The 22,794-nt window shown below is 33.4% G+C and overlaps 2 protein-coding genes across 2 annotated transcripts; one reads left to right on the top strand and one right to left on the bottom strand.

Annotated features, from left to right (window-relative positions):
• Positions 1–384: 384 nt before the first annotated feature.
• HELRODRAFT_169625 (hypothetical protein) lies at positions 385–5,202 on the top strand (the record flags this gene model as incomplete). The annotated part of the gene is made up of 4 exons (XM_009015461.1): positions 385–474; positions 1,737–1,828; positions 2,266–2,458; positions 3,025–5,202. 4 exons carry the CDS (start codon positions 385–387, stop codon positions 5,200–5,202), a joined length of 2,553 nt encoding a protein of 850 aa, XP_009013709.1.
• Positions 5,203–12,256: 7,054 nt separating this feature from the next.
• On the bottom strand, positions 12,257–19,243 carry HELRODRAFT_98103 (hypothetical protein). The gene is made up of 6 exons (XM_009015460.1): positions 18,984–19,243; positions 15,544–16,189; positions 14,975–15,063; positions 14,506–14,682; positions 13,558–13,696; positions 12,257–13,347 (listed from the first exon to the last, which is right to left on the bottom strand). The coding sequence occupies exons 2-6, from the start codon at positions 15,895–15,897 to the stop codon at positions 13,150–13,152; spliced, it is 957 nt and encodes a 318-aa protein (XP_009013708.1). The 5' UTR covers positions 15,898–16,189; positions 18,984–19,243; the 3' UTR covers positions 12,257–13,149.
• Between the last annotated feature and the right edge of the window lie 3,551 nt (positions 19,244–22,794).

Raw genomic sequence — 22,794 nt, 5'->3', positions numbered from 1 at the left:
TTGTTTATCACGTCACGTGTCAAAAACTGCACATTCCCCCTTAAAATAATGACTTCTACCGACTTCTAACACACGAAACTGGCACTCCAGTTCCGCTTAGATCCGCCACTGTGTGTATATAACTTTGTATTTTCGTTTTTATGTACACCTAATTTGTATGCTTGGATATTAATTTGCTCAATAATTGCGTATTTTTGTGTTGTTAAGTATGTGTGCGTATATATATATATATATATATATATATATATATATATATATATATATATATATATCAACGTTTAGAATTTTATGTGTTGTTATTTTTTTTATGGAGTCATTTCTTCCCTTTTGAGGTCGTTAAAGTTTTGTTTTGCCGAGTGTTAATGTTTGTTCTCGCAGCAATTTATGGCTGAGAGAATGTCCTGCCCCTCTCTCTCTCTCTCTCTCTCTCTCTCTCTCTCTCTCTCTCTCGTATATAAACATGCTTCTTTGAATGTACGTTACGTACGCGTGAATGATGGATGGATGGGTGGGTGAGTGAATGAGTTGATGGATGGGTGGGTGAGTGAATGAGTTGATGGATGGGTGGGTGAGTGAATGAGTTGATGGATGGGTGGGTGAGTGAATGAGTTGATGGATGGGTGGGTGAGTGAATGAGTTGATGATGTAATAGATGCATGAAATTATGAGTATGTGAGTTATTAGATGAATGATTGGATTAGTGGAAGGATGAATGAATGGATGCACGGTTAGATGAAAGAATAAGCGAATTAATGGATGGATGAATAAATGTATGAAGGAATGAATGAAGAAATGAATGAACAAACGGATGAATGTTTACCATTGTGTTTCTGTGGAATCATTTCTGATGCTGTTTGTTTAGTCAGAGTCAACAAAAGAAACATCATGAGGCAGGCAGACCTCACACTCAGACTCTTTCACTCACACACACACGCGCGCGCGCACACACACACACAAGCACGCACACATGCATACACGCACGCACACATATTTTTATTATTTATTTTCAGTATAGTGGTGGATTTTATCTTTCCAATATTCACCTTCTTTTCAATCACTTCATTAAATCGTACTATTTTCACATTTTTTTGTTCATTATTATTATTATTATTATTATTATTGTTGTTGTTCTTGTTGGTGCTGTTATAGTTTTAATGACATTGATGTTGAAAATATTATTTTCCAGCCAGGAATGATTGCGATATTGTTTTCTCCAGAGCTAATGGAGTTGCAATGTTTTTCCATTAATTTGTTTTTGATAGTGTTTTTCTACATACAGAAGACCTACCTAATTTTATCGTATCTCTTTTATCTTTCCAATCATCCGTCAGTCAATCTAATATATTCATTTGTTAGTATATCTAGTTTTTAATTCAACTATCAATTTATCCTTCCATTAATTTACCCGTCTTTCAATCAACCTATTTTTTCTCTCAATCTATCTATCCATCCTTTTATTCATGAATGGAAGTATGAATGAATGAATGATTGATTGATTGAATGAATGAATGATTGATTGATTGATTGAATGAATGAATGATTCAACTAATGGATTTATAGCCGTATGAACAAATGTATGAATAAGCAAATAAATAAATGAATGAACAAATGAATGAATATATCAATCAACGAATAAGTGAATGAATGTATGAATTATAAGCCAGCCTCTATCTTTTTCATCAATTCACTTCAATATTTCATAAGTTTATTTTTAATTGGACATTGTAATTGATAAGGTGACAGGCAAAGCCAAAGCCTCGGGTGACCTTTACGACCAAGGTTGCAGGTACAATTGGCAGCATGTCCTCTGTGCCCCACTCTGGCCCAAGTAAGATGCATATCTATCTGTTTATCTGTCTGTCTGTCTATCTATCTGTCTGTTTGTCTATCTATCTATCTATCTATCTATCTATCTATCTATCTATCTATCTATCTATCTATCTATCTATCTATCTATCTATCTATCTATCTATCTATCTATCTATCTATCTATCTATCCATCCATCCATCCATCCATCCATCCATCCATCCATCTATCTATCTATCTATCTATCTATCTATCTATATATCTATCCATCCATCCATTCATCTATCCATCTATATGTTTATATTATAAGTTGGATGGATGGATGGGTGGTGTAGATATAAATGAATGGTTGGATATGTACGTACACACACATACACATATACAAACACACACACATACACGAACAATTAAACGCAGATACAAACATGTACACTTAGTACACACATTCTGACACTCAGATTAACCGCTAAGAAATATAGACCTCAAACAAAAATAAAGACAATAAGGGCGACGTGTCGCAGCTACAGCCACGACAACGACGACGTGATAGAGGAAGGTACCACGGTTGTTAGTTACACCGTCACAGACAGTAAAATTGACGCCATTGTTAATGGGGAGGCTCTGACTTTCAAGGATCAAGGATATGTCAAGGTCACTTGTGTCATTTTTTCCCCGTTTTCATTGTTACGTAACTGTGTTGGTTTGTTGACAATGTAGCAGTGTTGTATTGTTATTATTGTTGTAATGTTATTGCTGTATTGGCCATTTTTTATTGTTGTTTTTGCAGTTGTCGTTGTTTAAATTGTCGTGTTGTTATAGCTTTTAATTGTTGCCGTATCAATAGCTTTCAATGCAATTTCGTTTTTAAACACGAACGAGCTTCATCCATTTGCTATCTGATTTGAAACGTCAATGCATGTCTGCCTCTAATTTTCCAACAGTGATATTTGTTGCTTTCCAAATACTACAAATAACAGAAGCTGCAGTAGTAGTAGTAGTAGTAGTAGTAGTAGTAGTAGTAGTAGTAGTAGTAGTAGTAGTAGTAGTAGTTAGTAGCAGCAATCGCGTTGGTAGTGGCAGGAACAGACGTTGTAGTAGCAGTAGTGGTAGTGGTAGTAATGCTTCTAGTATTCTTAGTAGTAATGGTTGCAATAATTGCAGTCGTTGTCGTTTGACGTTCAATTATTTTCATCTTGAATTGATTTTATTTTTACTAGATGTCGCCAGATTCGATGGCTACCGACACGTCCACAAGAAGGCAGCAACTAACAACCACATCAGCGGCAACAACGATACCATCAGCGACAACAACAATGACCTCTGTTTCTTCTCCGATTTATCGTCCAGTTCAACAGCACTTTAACAACAACAACAACAACAAATTGTCGTCGTCATCTTCAACATCGTTGAAAACGTTCAAAGCACTCTCCAATCAGTTCTGCAGCAAGAAAGTTATCTTAGTCAGATCTTCAGAACAAGATACCAATGTCACAGTAACAGCAACAACAGCAGTGAAAGGCTCACACAACTGCAACAACAATCCCAGCAGCAACAGCAAGCACATCTGCAACAAACACACAAAGCCAAACTACAACAGCCACGTTATAGGCAATGATGAGATCTATAATGAATGCTTAAAACATCATTTTATCATTCATAACAACCATAATATTTGTAGCAGCAACAATTATAATAACAGCAATAGTAACAACAACAACAACAAAAGCAGCGATATAAACAGCAGCAATGTTAATTACGTCGTCAGCTACATGCAAACGTGCCCGAGCAATTATATACACGACCTTACTAGCAAAAACAATAATAACATCAACAACAACTCATCCACTAATGTCATTAAAAATACCACTGTAACTAAATCGGATCACATTAAAGATAGTAACAATAACAACAACAACAACTATTTGAACATGCACGCACGCACCAGAAACAAGACAACCCAGCAGTTGTATAACACTGATCTGAATGGTTACGAGAACCCGATCAACTACCTCGCCGGTGTAGCCGCTTCAAGTGCTGCAACCACCACCAAACAGAACAAGAAACGATCATCACTGTCAAACATCATCTGCCAACAAACCAAATTTCTCCAGGGACCTTCTGATGACGATTATGACAATGATGATGAAGAAGATGATGAAGAAGATGATGAAGAGGAGGATGAGGATGAGGATGATGATAATGATGATGTTGGTGGTGGTAATGATGAAAAGTATTGTATGCAGGCCTTGATAAATGTTGACAATGTTGAGTTAACTACCCCCACTCCGACTGCTCACAAGAGGAAGTCGTTGTTGATGACTTTGTTAAAGGGTAGTCCCAACAATGCTGCCAACAGTGTTGCCAACAATGCAAGCAACATTTTGAATGTTGACAGGGTTGGTTACGATAATTTAGATTTTACCGTTGAAGCGTCACACAATACAGCATGTCCATCGAACCAACAGTCAGAGCTCGATTCTAAACATATCGACCAACAAAACAAGCCAACAAATTTTTTTAATTTATTTAAAGGCAGCAACTCTGCAAGTAACAACAGCAGCAGCAGCAACAACAACAACAAAACTTCCGCCTCCTCCTCAGGTTGCAAGATCAATCCCACATTCAATCACAAGCCTTACACCACTGCCTTCGTTCCCTCATCCATCCACCCGCTATCAAATCCATCACCAATCATTGATACGTCTTCATCCGTTGATACAAAAAATGTTGACAGTCTTGTTGCGGCAACAAACAACAATGTTGCGGTGTTTGATGCAGTGATTCCAACAGGCACTAAGGTTGAGAAACCGAATAATTGTTACAGCAACGTGTACAGGAACCCAAAATTTGTTTCTGGCAACGTCGTCAACGAACATGATGTGTCTCCTGCCACCGGCAACAACGCGCCTCTACCAACATCAGCGATGCTGCAGGCACCGTTAAATGTATGCTCCAACTACACGACTGTGTTGCGCAACGTACCGAATGTCGTCAAGAGACCAACTTCATTCGCACAAGCCGTCCACAACAACAATTACCTGCCGCCACTCAACAGAAACAGGCTGCTCAACAACAACAACAACATTAATTTTTACACTCCGCAAACAACTTCTTACACAAACAACATCAAAAACATCACTCACAACAACAACAACAATTTCTATACACCTCAAAGCCCTCACAAGCAACAACACACCACCACCATCGACAACGACCAACAATCAACATCTCTATCTTCTCTGCCTAGCGTGACGAATAAATTATTAGGCGAAACGTCAAACTTCTCATCGGACAGGTCTATAGACGAGCCCTTAGTCAGAGCACCGATGGCCTCGTTATCAGAGGAGGATTTTGATTCACAAGCCAATCTATCATCGTTTGAAATCAGCGTATGATAGTATCATAATGCTATCATATTACTATCATAATGCTATCAGGATTGTTTTATCGCTTATGTATCATATTTGTATATCAGTTGTATAATAATGATTGTGTCTTGCTTGCTGCTGTTGCTTGCTGTTTTTGTATCGCATATCTTTTTTATATCATAACTGTGTATCAGCTACATGATGACGGTATCGTGTGTGTATCATTAAGTGGATAGTACATGTGTATCCGGATGTTGTAATTGCATAATGGTTATGTATCATAGTCCAGTTGGTTGTATTGAGGATTTTTAACTTTTTTTTTTTGACCATTAAAATTGGCTACGTGTGTCAATTTTTTCACTTCGTTTTAAATATTTAATTCAATTAATATTTTTTAATCGGTCAATTCTGTTTGTATTCTATTCGTATTTATATTCGTGTATTTTTTATTATTTAGTTTTTTAATGTTTCTAACCATGTTTCTATATATAATTATATAAATATGTATATGTGTGTGCGTGCGTGCGTGTGTGATTTTGTGTATGTGTGTACGTCGTCACATGCATGTTGTCTTCTTGCTCCTATATATGTTTGAGTTTGTAAATATATATCTGCATGTTCTTACTTTGATATTCGTGAGTTATATGTTTGAATTAAATAATCAAAACAATGGTGTAGTATCATGTTCACATCTGATGTATCATGTTCATATATGATGAACACACTCTGCTTCATCTGCAAATACTCAAATTAACTTTTTTTATCACCATTTCTTCCAATTATGCAACTTATCACGATATTTTTGAGTAATTATTATGATTATTTTTACAATATTTTTTTTGTTATAATAAAATGATATTATGAGACAATAATTTCCAGGAAATATTACAACATATTTTTTCCTGCATGTTTTGCTAGGCATCTTTGTGTGTGTGTCTGTGTGCGTGCGCGTGTGTGCTTGTGTATGTGTGTGTGTGTGTGTGTGTGTGTGTGTGTGTGTGTGTGTGTGCTCAGTGCCCTTCCCAAGCTACGTTGTTGGAATCCATTTTGACATAAAAGAACAAAATGAGACATTATTCTGTAACTACTCGTGAAATTATGCTTGCTAAGAATACGTTCATATGATTGCATGCATGTGTGTGTGTGTGTGCGTGTGTGCGTGTGTTCACGTGTGTGCGTGCGTGTGTGTAGATAGGTACAATCTCATCAGTTTTTATAATTTATGGCCCTCCCCATGTTTAGTTAACATTTTTCTTTTAAGTTTCAGATCTGCGTACGTTCGGAAAGTATGAAACATTTTATTTCACGAAGTATTGAATCAAAGTTGATATAATTAATTGCATTTATTATTATTCATTGTAATAATAATTTATAATTATTAATTTATATTATTTATTTTTTCATTCAAGTATTTTTCTTCCTTTCTACTATTTTTTGCTCCTCCGTCACGAGGTTTTTTACATATAAGGTATTTTATTGTAATGCATTCATTCATTCATTCATTCATTCATTCATTCATTCATTCATTCATTCATTCATTCATTCACTCATTCATTCATTCATTCATTCATTCATTCATTTTTTTTATTTATCTTCATTTTATTTTGTCTTTGCATGTTAAGGTGGTAAGGCATAAGTGCCAAGTGGAAGATTTATATTTTTTACACCATATTTATTTTTTATCCACTTATATTGATGGCGGTGATAAGAGTGGTGATGATAAAATGATGACGACGACGACCAGTTTGGTGATGAGAATGATGGTGAGTGTGATGGTGATGACGACGATAAGAATGATGATGAGTGTGGTGATGGTGATGATGATGAGTGCGATAATGATGATGAAAATTATGATAATGATGATGGGTGTGATGATGATGGTGAGTGTGATGATGATGGTGAGTGTGATGATGATGGTGAGTGTGATGATGATGGTGAGTGTGATGATGATGGTGAGTGTGATGATGATGGTGAGTGTGATGATGATGGTGAGTGTGATGATGATGGTGAGTGTGATGATGATGGTGAGTGTGATGATGATGGTGAGTGTGATGATGATGGTGAGTGTGATGATGATGGTGAGTGTGATGATGATGGTGAGTGTGATGATGATGGTGAGTGTGATGATGATGGTGAGTGTGATGAGGATGGTGAGTGTGATGAGGATGACGGCGACAATAACAATGATATGGTGATTGTGCTAGTAATAATGATGATAATGATGTAGACTATGGTTATATTGATGATAACCAAATTGACGATGAATGAACATATAAAGATGAGTAGAAATGATGATGATGATGTTTGTGATAAGAAAAATAGAAGGATGAGGATGATGAAAAAAACGATGATGATGTTACCGATGATAATAATAAACCTAACTATGGTCTTAGGGTCTATCTAACTATCTATCTAGCTTATGGTCTATCTAACTATCTAAAATTTTAATTCCCGTTTTGTTGGAGATGCCATCCTTTTTATACTCATTCATTCGTTCGTTCTTTTATTCGTTCATTCATTTATCAATTGGTTCATTCGTTTATTCATTTTTACTTATTTTTTTTATTCGTTCATTCAATTTTTATTCATTTGCCCTTTTTACTCTTGTATTTTCTCTTGCGTTGTTCTCATTTATTCATTCGTTCGTTCGTTCGTTCGTTTGTTTGTTCATTCACCCGTTCATTTTTTATTCTTTTATTCCTCCATTTCATCGTTCATTCGTTCGTTCGTTCGTTCACTCCAGTTTCTTTATTTTTTTTTTATCTATTAAAGCGGAAGAGACATCAAGTGCATTGCAATCATCCAATTTGTTGCCATAATGAGAGGCGGTAGAAGATGACGATTATGTTGATGACGATTATGTTGATGACGATGATGATGATGTTAATGACGACGACGATGATGATGATGATGTTGATGACGATTTAATGACACTCGTGATTATGTTTCTAGAGATTGAAGAGGACCACGACGACGATTATAATGGTAATGATGACGTTTTAAAGTATGAAAGTTACTTGTGAAAGTGCGCCTGAATTGGATTGAGTTGTAAACTTAGTAAGTAGCTTACGATGGAGTCGCACGTTCAATAGCGAGAGTAGAATGCATGACGTCAGAACCGAATGACAACTTTCCCGACTCCGAGTAACAATTCTTGACGGCGATGGCAGTGATGTCTTCATGATGATGATGATGATGATGGCGGTAATGATGATGATGTGTTGTCATTGTTGATGATGATGATGATATTATATAATTTTCATAATTAATTCATAATTTTTCTACCATATCACGTTACTTTTATAAATTGAATTTTATTTTTATCAACACACACTCTGAGACATAATAACATAGCAGCGCATCTGCTTTCAATGATAAATCATCAATGATGATATTTCATCTGAGTCTGCTCCCCTCTAAATTCAATTAACTATCTAACATATTTTTTTTTACATCGGTAGGTATCTATCTATGTATGCATGTGTGTATTTGTGTGTATTTGTTTATCAATATGAATACTATGTATATTTTTTGTATACGTGTATACGTACGCCTGTGTGTTTTCATCCGTATTTATAATTGTGAGCGTATACATGTAGGCGTTGGTGTACATTATGTATGGCTTTTGCTATTTTAGGAATTTGCATAGTCATCATTTGAGCTGAACCTCGTCGGCAAAGTTAGTCGTTTATCTTAAACTAGTCCAGTCTTTTTATCGTTAGTAGTCTATCTATTAATTAATTTAGCGATTTTTTTATTCAATAATGGATCTATTTTTAATTGCAAAATTTGATTTGGTGAAAATAGATTCAATTTGTTTACATTTTTAAAGAATTTCTCGTTAATTTAACTTTTTTTTATGTGCTAGCTTATATTTATTGGGGTGTTGTGCATTGAAGATCTGACCTAAATATAGCAGTGAAAGACTAACATGACGAAGATGAAGAATGTGCAGCGTTGAGATGTGTGTGTGTGTGTGTGAGTGTGTGTGTATGTATATGTGTGTGTGTGTGTGGGTGGGTGGGACGACGGTTTTATGCCGTGTAATGCATGCACTATATTATAAATGGAATCTATCTGATGTTTCTAAGAATTGAAAGAACATTTTTTTGTAGTCATCTTAATAGTCCTCTTCATTCTTTGGTTTCATCGTATCCATCATCATTTTTATCATCATCGTCGTCGTCGTCATCATGTTTATCATCATCATTTTATTTATCGTCGGTGCTACTAATATTTAGTAATTCTTAAGGTTTTTATATTTTCTTCCTCATCAACTTCATCGTCATCAGTTTGTCATTATTGTATCACCTACTCATCTTATCATCATCATCATCTCCAATGTAATCGTTCTTAAAGTCGTCATATTCAAACCAGTATTTCCAAAATCACCATATCTGACCATAATTTTTATCACCATTGTCATCATCTTCCTCATCATCAGCACCACCATTGTCATCATTGCTTGAAGCATCCAACTGCACTCACCACTTCTTCTTTATCACGTACACACACACACACACTTGACCTCATCTCCTTCTTTTTAATGTTTCCTATGGATACATTATTATTTTTGATCAGTTGTTTGTGTTTTTTCTGTGTCTGTGTGTGTGTCTGTGTATATGTATGTGTGTATTATTTTTTAACATAAATGTATTTTATTTCAAATTATTTTCCGAAGTTAATTATTTTCTTTCATTTTTTTTCTCGTTCCTTATTCTTCTTCTAAACAACTTTTACGTCTGTTAAAGATATTATTCCTCTTAGAAATTTTTTTCAACTTTTAGTCGGTTATGTAGTCATTAATTCATTCATTCATTAATTCATTCATTCATTCTTTCTTTCTTTCTTTCTTATATTAATTCACGATTCGTGGATCGTTTATCTATTCATTCCAGAGTAACCATTTCATTCATGATCTATTCATTCACAATTCATTCATATATTCGTTCATCTCTTTATCATACTATTCATTCACTCATTCATTTACTCATTCTGTCTTTCATTCATTCAGTCATTCACTCATTCATTTATTACTTAAAGTCCAAATATTTTAATCGCGGATAATGATGTTAGGCTATTGCTTTGATGTTGTTATTTACAATGATGATGACGATGACGATGATAATGACGATGATCATGATGACATTAACGATAATGGTAATGATGACGATGATGATCATGATGACGACGATGATGACGTGGCAATGCAATATTAAAAAAGAAAAGAATATCAATATAACTATAATGGTGCTGTCATACATGATTACGCTTGAAATGAATGTATATATGTGTGTGCATGTTTTTATGTTCGTGTACGCACACCATTAACACACACACACAACACACACACACACACACACACATATATATATATATATATATATATATCCACACTTTATGTAGGCACTATCCTTTTTTGTATTTGCTTATAAATATGCTTCACATTTATTGGCTGAAAATCAATTTTTTATAAATTTTTTTGTAATTTTTATATTTTTCTCTTAGATGTCACCAATAAGTGGTTATTATTATTATTATTACTATTTATTTGCCATGACGTTAAGGGTTGATAGTGACATGACATTATTATTAGTATTATTATTATTATTCATATTATTATTGACGAATCACTGAGCTGCATTAATGTTAATGAGCTGCGCCGCTAGTTAACATAATTTTTACATTTGAATAAATTAATATTAACGTATTTAAATTAGCATTATCATTTACTATATCATAATATTAGGCCATTTTATTATATACGAAATCTACCTCTACTGTCTTTAGAGTATATATATATATAGCATATATTGTTAACTATTGCATGTATTTCATTTTTCCCTCATAATTTCCATATGATAGAAACGCATTACCAGGAATATTCATTCATAAATATATAAATATATACATAGATATTATATTATATGTATGTATATATATATATATATATATATATATATATATATATATATATATATATACATAGTATGTTTTTCTTGTTTGTTTGTTCTTCTTTTTTTTACATTTTTCGTTCTCTTTTTTCACTTTCCGTTCGTTTTTTGCCTGTTGTCTAAATACCATAATTATTTAATGATTTTATTTATTGATTGGTGAATTTATTACTTCAATCATTCACTAATTAATTCATTCACTTATGCACTCACTCAATCAGTCATTAGATTGCTTAATTGCTCGGATTCATTTTTTTTCTCATTCGTACATCACTAACGTTTAACTAATTTGTAAATCATTCGTTTTTCTAATCGTTCATTCATTCATTCACTCATTTTCTCTCTCACTCACTCATTCACCCATTCATTTATTAATTCATTCTTTTTTTCATTCATTCGTTCATAAACGTTTGGTTAATTTATTATTCATTCATTTTTTCAATCATCCACTTATTAATTCTTTCACTTGCTATCCGCTCACTCATTTGTTCGTCCATTCCTTTATTCTTTCATTCATTCATTCATTTTTTCATTTTTTCATTCATTCATTCACTAATTCATCAATTTATTCAAGTCACATCGACTACAAACAGCTCGTGTGTAGTTTATTTGAATTAGACGGACAAGCAATATGTAAACGGAATGGTATCTACAAATACAATATTGTCGTATTTGTGATATTTTTTGGTATTAATATTATTATTATTACTTCATAATAAACACATTGATATTTCACTCACATGTGTTTTTCATTTGTTTTTTGATGGATGAATGAACGATTGATGAATCTGTGTACTAATTAAATATTAAATGAATTGATAATGAATGTAGAAACGAATGATTGAATGAATGAATGAATGAATGAATGAATGAATGAATGAATGAATGAATGAATGAATGAATGAATGAATGAATGAATGAAGAAAGGGACGGATGAGTAATTGATTTTTTGAAACGAATGAATAAGTAACTGAAGGAATGAATGAATGGATGAATTAATTGCTTATATTCAAACTTAAATCATTCAAACTGCTTATATCGAATGGGGAATATTTAAGTATACTTAAGAAGCATAATTAATGATTAATTAATTGAAATAATAAATACGATTAAAACAAATTAAAAGCGTTATTTGGAGTATTATGTTATGAAAATGAAATGATACATTAATATCATGTGTTGTTATCATTTAGTGACATGATGACGATGGTGATCGTGCAATGTGACGTCACGATAACCAAACGATGACGTGATAGTGACGTCACGGTTGCATGTTTAACGGCTCTGGTGATTCTACTAGAAATACAGCAATTGCAACAACATTTATTAACGATAACAGTAATGGTAAATAAATAATAATAATCACAATAGAAATAACAATGATGATAATCAAAATTATAATAATAATATCAGAGACAAGTGTTGGTGATCACAGCTACCTCTTGACATACACTGCCGGTTCAGCACTTAGTCACGAATGAATAATGAATAAAAGTAAAGTGCTATAAAAATGGTTATCATTGTTATTATTATTATTATTGTGCAATCAATATTGTTGTTAATCTTGATGTCAGATCAAATAACTTAACACGCAAATATTAGCACTGTTTTAGTTAACCAATGTATTTGGGGTTTGTCTGTGATTGATTGACCAATTGGTTGGTTGGTTGATTGGTTGGTTGGTTGGCTGATTGGTTGATTGATTTGTTTGTTGGTTGGTTGGTTGGCTGATTGGTAGAGTAGTTATTTGGTTGATTTGAATGTTAACTTATTGTTAGAAATTAGCATGTTTCAATATTAATTTACAAATTTTTTTGGACATTTTTAAAAGATTTCAAAATTTAAACTCTAAAAACGTACGTAGATGCGGTTTAAAAGATACAAACGAAAAGGGAAAATAAAAACGCTTTGAAAGCATAACGTAATGCGGTAAGAAATCAACAAATCAATCAATAGTCACCGACATCATCCCCATCAAGTTCGGCTGTCAATCAGATGCGCTTAAGCCCCGCCTATTTCGTTAAAATGTCATTCCATTCCTGTCCAGATTGAAACCGAGCTTGTTCTGATTGTGCAGGACGGAGATGAGGCCTGCGTAGGACTCCACAACTATCGGGCTGTCGTCGACCTTCAACTCGCGACCTGTGGCGTGGCGTGGCGAATGTTTCCATCTTGTTTCCATAATTCGAATTTTAATATGGACGCCAATACGCACTAGCTCGGACATACTCAGACAAACTCATACATTCTCACACAATCTTACGCAATTTCACACAGTCTCACAGAATCTCGTACAGACTCACACAAAGTTAAACAAATTCACATCAGCCCACCCGCCCACACAACCGAACAACCGACCATCTCTCCTGTAGATCTTTTCCATTTCGGCGAGGAGTGACTCGGCGAAATCGTCGGCATTGTAGATAACGGTGTCGGTTTCGTTTTTGTTGTAGATGGTGGGGTGGTGGGTGAAGGTCATTAGGGGAATGTCGTTGCACCAGGGGTTCCAACGCTGCAGGAATGTCGGGGTCCCTAGGTGCAGACGTACTCCACCATGATCACGTGGTCTGAGACGAATGAATGGATGGATGGGTGGGTGGATGGGTGGGTAGGTGGATGGATGGATTGTTCGATGCTTGGACGAATGAGTGGATGGATTGTTGGATGGACGGATGGCTGAATGAATGAATGATTGGATAAGTTGATGAGCAAATTAATATTTGGTTCGAATGATTAACAGGCGAAGAAATTAAATTAAATTGTGAAAAAAATAAAAGAATCACTACATTGCGTTGATAAGAATGATTGATAGATAGATAGGATAGATGGAAGATCAGCCATTAGAAATTATGGATTGATAGCTGGATTAAGTAACAGAGCAGAGGAATGAACGAACGAACGAACGAACGAATTACTACAAGAATGAATACATGAATGAATAGAAAGACAATCAGAAATAAATAAATGAATGAACGAACAAATAAACGAATGAATACATAAGTGAATAGAAGGACAATCAGATAGATTGCAGCAGCTTTGAATTGTATGAACAAATATTAATCATGAAAGACAAACAGCAATCTGTCTAGACATGTGCAGTTGTTATTACACTATTCATTATTTCTACCAAATGCAAATAAATTTAGTGCAATGTAATTTCTACAATAAGAATCCTCTCAATAGCATCATCATCATCATCATCATTACCATCATCATCACCATCCAATTAAAGCTCTTTGTGCACGAATGTAGCTGCAATGATAACGAGATGGTGAAGACGACGACGATGATTGTGGATGAGGATGATGATGTTGAATCAGACATGACTGGAAAAGTAAAAACTACAAAAATAAAGAAAATAAAAATTAAGGTTCACATCATAAGAGTGACAGAGGGGTACGTAAGATCGGCAATCTGCAGCTTGTTGATGTCTTTCAAGTAAATCTTCCTCCAGAGTCTGATGTTGTCTCCGATGAAGTTATACTTGACGACCGCCATACTCTCCTGAGTCAGAAGTACCATCATTTCGTGCTCCGTGTCCCAGTAGCCTATTCTGTTTGGTTGATGGGCGGTGGTTGGGTTGGTTGGTTAGATTGTTGACTGGTTGAATGAATGATCAGTTGGTTGGTTGGTTGAATGAATGATCAGTTGGTTGGTTGGTTGAATGAATGATCAGTTGGTTGGTCAGCTGGCTGGTCTTGTTATTATGCACACTGGCGCATTTTAAAACTATCATTTATAATAGTTATTAAATTTTTATTTAATACTTCAAATAAACTACATAGAAACAAAAATTATCATAAAATAATAATAAATTTATTGATTATAATAACATAACAACTGACTCAGTAAGCAGCCATGCTCCCATGAATTCTCCATCCTGCTCGTTGAAGATGCCCTTGCATTTGTCCACTGCTTTGCTGAATGAGCCGTCCTGAGTTGAGTCGTTGGTTGGTTGATTGTTTGGCGATTGATTGGTTGGTTGATTGGTTTGTTGGCTGGCTGGTTGACTGATTGGTTAGTTGGCTGGTTGATTGGTTGGTTGATTGACTGATTTTTTGATTGGTCGGTTGTTGTTGGATTATGGATTTATCAAGTGATAACTTTATTTCAATGGTTTGAACACATGCGGCAAAAAATAATAAACCTACCATTCAAAAAACTGTCAAATCAACAAAACAATCAACCAGCGACCAACTAATTTGTAATCAATCGACCAACTAATCAACCAACGATCATCCAATCAACCATCAATCAACCAACGAGCCAACCAACCAACTTCCAATCAATCAGCCAACCGACCAATCAGTCAACCAGCCAGCCATCCAACTATCCGACCTTATAAAAATACTTCCAATAGACCAGCCAACTGACCAACCAGTCAACCAGCCAGTCAGCCATCCAACTATCCAACCTTATAAGAATACATCTTTCCAGCAGCATATTCCGAGACGTAGGTGCTAACACTGAGCGAGGCATGACTCCTGGTACTGAGTGTACTCTTGCGACTCATCATAGATGCACTGTGCGGCCGATTGCGGTTCAATTCAGAAGAGGCTCCGTTAGATTTATCCAGTGGAGACGTTGATGAAGTTGCTGTAGCCGCTGCAGTTGTGGCAGCTTTGGAAGAAGAGGATGAATTAGATGGAGGTGGATGTTGCTGAGAGGGCTTGTCGGGGTTTTCTGTGACCTCATTTGGAGTGTAGCCAACATTTTCGTAGGATGGAGCAAATGCTACTTCAACAAAATCATTTGGCTGATTGTCCATTATAATGGTGTTGCGCTGTGTTGTTGTTGTTGCTGTTTTTTGTTGTTGTTGTTGTGTTGTTGTTGTGATGTTGTTTTTGTTGTTTCGGTGCTGTAAATGCCAATGATGTTGTTGCTAACTCTTTTTTTTGTTAGAATCTTTTTTTTATAATGATGAGATTGAATTTTTTTTCCTCTTTAGATAATTATGCAGCTGTTGTTATTGGTGTATAATTGTTGTAATTGATGTTTGGCGACGTTCTGTAATTGTACAATGATTGTCCACAGAGAGATGATGATGACGACGACGACTGTTAATATAAAATAATTATTTATTAATAATTTTATCTTAAATAATAAAATAATAATAATAATTTTTGTTATTATAGTAGCAAGAATAATGAATAAAAATATTGCAAACAAAAAATTATTTTAATTATTTTTTGATTAGCTTAACGCGTTAACTGCCAAAATAACTGTTTCCAATATAAATATTTATACTGAATACTACTACTACTACTACTACTACTACTACTACTACTACTACTACTACTACTACTACTACTACTACTACTACTACTACTACTACTACTACTACTACTACTACTACTACTACTACTATTACTACTACTACTACTACTACTACTACCACACCACCACCACCACTTCTACTACTACAACAACAATTACTGCTACTAAAACTACTATAAATATAAAAGGTTATTTCCAAGTTACACCAACAAAAACACAAACAAGAGACCTCTTGAAATTCGGTAAAAATGATTTCTTCAGAGAAAAACCCAATTAAAACATTCATTTTAAATGTAATCTATGATTCTTGAATATGATTAGCCTTGTATTTTATCAACTACTGACAAACTACTCAACTTCATTGGCGCATCTACCCAAAAAATTTCATTTATATATATATATATATATATATAAACAATTTTGATAGCTGGATGTGTGTTGGTGGATGTTATATAGAGAGGATTAATAATTTATATAAATATATATATATATATATATACACCTAGTACACAAATATATATATATTTACATACATGTATATGTATGTATACGTGTATGCTTGTATACATGTATGTTTGTATGTATGTATTTATATTATATTAATTATGTATATTATAAGCCGTCATGTGAGTGTGAATAACAACGGTTTAAATATTATTTATACGTTCAATTGTATAAGTTAATAATAATATTATTATTATTAATAATAAAAATAATAAGAACAAAAAGAATACTTATTTATACTTGAATACTTAAATTAAAAATTTTACTGTTATAAGAGAACAATATTAAACATGTGTAATATTTAGGAAAATGAGGTCTTTTGTATATATGCATCAGAAACAACCTACTCACTTAACTCCTGTCTGTCAGACACTTTCAAAAAACACTGACTTAGAAAATGCCCGAAACGAGCGTTCATATCTATACGATCTCATATCCAGACATGAACATACTAGATCACTCCGCAGCAGCTCAACAGGTTTCTTAAACATTCCCGTAGCCGGATCCCGCCTGGCTGGCCGCGGTTTTAGTCACGCTTCTCCGTATGTCTGGAATGCGTTACCTCCTGAGTTAAGACAATGTTCCTCGTTGAGTCTTTTCAAAAAAGGATTAAAGACTCATCTTTTTAACACGGGCCCCGGGCGCCTCTGAAGCAGCTGTGCGAATGAGCGCGTCATAAATGTTTATATTATTATTATTATTATTAACATGTGAATACACGTGATAGAAGGCATCACACACATTTCTGCGTGTGATCTGCAGGCATCACTTTGCTATCGAATCCAGGCACTCCAACATCAGTGCCAGGCCCTTCACCGCTTCACCACATCACGGCGCCCATGTCTAAATTACATCACTAGCGTTTGAAAACATGAGATGTCATAGCTGAGAAAAGTAAATATGAAAATTTATATGTCGGAAGAATGTACGAACGAACATTGCATAGAATTTTAATAAAGCAAATAATAACCGTGAAAAAATTAATCGATAAATTAATACATACTATCACCCTGTCGCCAAATTAATGTCAACAAAATTCATCAAACATTTATGATTGTATCGTGATAAACATAGATATGTATATATATATATATATATATATATATAAGGATGTACTTTTGTATATATCAAGATAAAGATATACATATGTATGATATCAGGTATATAAAATTAATCAATAACAGAAACACATGCAACCTGTAGTTTTTTTATTATGTTTAATATTATTAAAAAAAATTTTATTACTACTACTACTACTACTACTACTACTTCGACTACTACTACCGCTACTACTACTACTACTACTACTACTACTACTACTACTACTACTACCACCACCACTACTACAACTACGACCACTGCTTCTACTAATACTACTACTACTTTTTTTAATATCTTTACAACTTCAATTCAATTTTTTTTTTAAATTTGGCATTACTCAAAATCACATGAGATTTAATGAATGGTAATAGAAATAACGCTTTATCATCGGAAAAAATAATACAAACAATGTATGAATGTAGATATATATACTACTATTACCAATGTTTAAAAATATATAATACGTATTTTTATAACGTGGTATTAATAATAATAATAATAATAATAGCATTAATAATATTATTCCTGTATATCAAGGGTGGGCAAACTTTTTGCTGTGAGGGCCGCATTGAGAACTATTTTACCTTTGAAGGGCCGCATATGTACTTAAATAGCAAATTTTTCGACCCGGGGGAGAATTTTTTAAGATATGTGGCTCCTTTTTTTGTCATAATGTCTGGCCGACGACATCTCTTTTTTGGCGCATACAAATAGTTCCGCGGGCCGGATGCGGGCCGTAGTTTGCCCATCCCTGCTGTATATCAGTAGTAGTATATTATGTAGTTAATACTAACAGTTGTAGTATATGAACAATTTTTGTACTTATTTAGTAGTAAAGTTACAAATTGTAATACAGGCTCTTTATAATAATAATAATAATAATAAAATATAAACAATGTTATCGGGCTTCAAGATGATCCGCCCTCATACACACAGGTCCCGCTAAAACACAACATAACAAAATTTGCTCACCTTGATTAAGTCAAAGAGATGGAAGATTTTTCTAATTGTATTATACCGTAGAAGACGACAACGCAAGTTCAACAAAAAATATAAGAAGAAACGATCAGACAGATTTATTATTATTAATTATTGTTTTTTTTATTATTAATAATATTGTTATTTGTTGCGTTTTCAGTTTTTATTCTAATGTCAAAGAAGTTAACACGTATTTACCGCTTAGGCCTTAGTTATATGTGTGTATTTGATTTGACTTTAATACCATTTACACTAAGTTATGCTATAATAAAGGTATATATGGTCTTAGCAAAAGTAACTCTTTACAAGTGCTATTATATTATCACCATTAGTACGACGGTAACTTTCTATATTGCAGTATCAAGAGAGTAGTATCCGTTATGTATAATGTATAAGAAACAAAGTATCTACTTACTATTATATATACCGTATAATACTAACTGCAGTACTGTACTTATTGTTATGTACGAGTGGTAGTAGCAGTAGCTACAGTTGCTGTTGTATCGACTGACTGCTTACTATATCATTGTTCACCTGTGTTTTGTTCGTTCGATCACGGGGATACATATATATTGCTGCATAATATTCATCAAAATTTACCTGCCTGTGCATGCATTCACTCAGTACTTGCATGTATATATATATATATATACATATATATATATATACATATATATATATACACACACACACATATATATATATATATATATATATATATATGAAAAGGCTAGTCAGAAGGCAATTAAGCACCGTATTTCCAACCTCCAATGTCTTATAATACATATATATATTCAATGTCTTATAATTGAAATGAAAATAGCGAAGAAAGGTGATGGGGGATAAACACAAAATTGTTGGTGGTGGGTGTGTGAATAAGACTTGAGTACCTTAACGCGCGAGCAGTGTTGAAATAGGTAAAATATGAATCGATCTTTGATGGTGATAACTAATAATGAAGATGACGATGTTGAATGATGATGATGAAGATGATAATGACGACTTGATGATTATTATAATGGTGATGCCTGCAACTTTTAATACAAAGTTACTTTATTGTGTAGAATAATCGACTGGGAGGGCAATATGTTCAACGATTGCACCGGGGAATGCATATTAACTGTAACTATGAACTAATTGACAATTCTAACCACAAACACAACAACAATAATAACAACAACAACAAAATATACACAGCAATAACGACATTAAAAAATAAAAATAATAATAACGACAGCAGTGAAGCTGGCTGCTGATCGCTCTTCACTTGCGCGTTCGTTCGTTTCCTTAGCGGCGCGTGTAAACAAACCTCGTTTGAGAGCTGGTTAGCTGCCTGTCTTCATGTTATATTATGTTCTACCATGTACCATGAACCCTTAGTTACGATAATATAAATAGCCACAATAATACCTACATCTCAATGTATTATTATTATTGTTACTATTATTGTTATTATTATTAGAGCATTTATATAGCAGCTAAACTTCTGAAGAAAAGATATAGCAGTAAAATTACAGTTAAATTTGAAACATTATTTCCTTTGCGGGTATATGATGGGTGTCATAAGGCTTTTACTCAATTGTATGTTGATACACAGTACATGATTTGTGAAAGAAAAGATTTTTCTTTAGCCTTAACATGGTTAATATTAACGTGTATTTTAAAATGCTTTCTGACATAACCAAAAACCTTCTGATTAACCTAGTTTGTAATGCGGAGAAACTCGACTATCAGTTAAAAAACGACAAAAAGGCGGTGTATTTTTATGGGAAACTTTATTTTAAGATAATTTCAACCAAATATACATGTGTTTGTGTATAGATAAGTGTGTTTGTGTGCGTGCGTGTGTGTCTTTGTATGTGTGTGTGTGTGAGTGAGTGAGAGAGAAAGAGCCTTTTTGTTTGTAGTTTGTATATAACGATACAACACAACATTAGAATAATTAAGTTATCAAGCAAATGAAATGAAATCACAATAAGCAGATAAGTAAGCCTGATAATAAACAATTTGAAATTTATAAAAATGATAAAAAACAATATAAACAATGTGTGTGTGTACGTGTGTTTGTGTGTGTGTACGTGTGTTTGTGTATATGTGTATGTCTTTTTTCATAATCGTGTAGATAGATGAAACATCATAAAACCTTGTTATAAAAACATTATTGATCGTGAAACATTAACAAAAACAACTTGATGACGACGACGATAACGACAAAGATGACGACGATGATGACGACGTTTAGAAAGAAATAAATACGCATGCATATATCGATTGATCTGTATAAATTATTTATAATTGTTCATAGAAATATGGACAGAGAGTAAAAAAGTTGACTTTAAATGAATTTATTGTCTTTTTGTTATTGTTATAAAAATATAAAATAATAATAAATAGAAACAATTAAAACTATTATAATATTAAATACAACAAGAATAATAACATAATAATATTAAGAACATTTATGATAACATTTTGTCAAAAACGTAAGATACGATTATTACTATTTAATGTATCTCTCAGATTATCAACGTAACTCTCAGATTAATAAACAGAAAAAAATGTCTTTTTTGACATGATATCATTCTTATTCTCTCTCTCTCTCTCTTCTCTATTTATCTTCTTCCATCGCGTTTTTTCCCTATGTCTAGTTCTCTCTCTCCTCTCTCTCTCTCTTTCTCTTATAATCCACTCTTATGCTCATGTTTTAATGTGACAAAGATTTTAATTATAACAATAAAATCTATAACACTCAATGAGAATATAAGTTAGCCCAAACATAAATTTAATAATCATACTACCACTACTACTGCTAGCAATACTTCTGCTGCTACTGCTACAACAACAACAACAACTACTACTACTACTACTACCACTACTACTACGACTATTACTACTACCACTACTACTACTACAACCGTATATCTGTGTCTGTGTGTCTGTTTTTGTTTGTGTGTGTATGTGTAAAAATCTATGCAAGCCAATGCAGACTTATAAACATAATAAAATTTGCGTATATAACAATGTTTACAACAACAACAACAACAATGACAACAAAACAAACTGCATCAGTTAACAGGTTAACAACATAAACAACTATTCAGCAATGAATACTTTTAAAAAATAAATCAAATTCAGAGTCGAGTAGAAAAAAATCCCTCAAATCTAAAACAATCAATCAACCAACCAACCGACCGACCGACCGACCGACCGACCGACCGATCGATCGATCGATCGATCGATCGATCGATCGATCGATCAATCAATCAATCAATAATAATAATGCCAATAAAAATAAGATTATCATTACCAACGAAATCGAAAAAATGTCTTTGAAAAAAAAATCGCTCAAAATTAAGATCACAATTATCTTTTTAAATACTTTTGGTAGAGCATTGAAACGATATAGGAGACTAATACAATCAATTGCTATTGCGGTATACACATACACAAACGTATATACACACACGCGCACACGCACGCATACACATACCCACAAACGCACACACACACACACACACACTTATATATATATATTTGACATTTTTTATTTCATCGAATCAAAACAAAGAAATCAAAGAAATGATATCAATGAAAAGAAATGATCTGGAAATCGAAAAGAAAATATGGTTTTCTTGTAATGATCGCCAGTGACAATTGTAAAAAAGAGAGCACATTTTAAATATTTTAGTCCATATATATATATATATATATATATATATATATATATATATATATATATATATATATATATATATATATCTATATCTATCTATATATATATATATATATATATATTATATATATA

The sequence above is a fragment of the Helobdella robusta genome (genome assembly GCF_000326865.2).
Source record: "Helobdella robusta unplaced genomic scaffold HELROscaffold_16, whole genome shotgun sequence".
In the NCBI taxonomy this organism is placed as follows: domain Eukaryota; kingdom Metazoa; phylum Annelida; class Clitellata; order Rhynchobdellida; family Glossiphoniidae; genus Helobdella; species Helobdella robusta.
The sequence above is the reverse complement of the archived record's forward strand: the minus strand, read 5'-3'. Positions and strand labels throughout refer to the sequence as shown.

Coding starts and splice junctions, on each gene's coding strand:
- HELRODRAFT_98103 (XM_009015460.1), bottom strand. CDS start 15,897: ATGGACAATCAGCCAAATGATTTTGTTGAAGTAGCATTTGCTCCATCC. Junction 15,064..15,543: donor GAAAGATGTATTCTTATAAG/GTTGGATAGTTG, acceptor GACTCAACTCAG/GACGGCTCATTCAGCAAAGC. Junction 13,697..14,505: donor CCCTCTGTCACTCTTATGAT/GTGAACCTTAAT, acceptor CATTCGTCTCAG/ACCACGTGATCATGGTGGAG.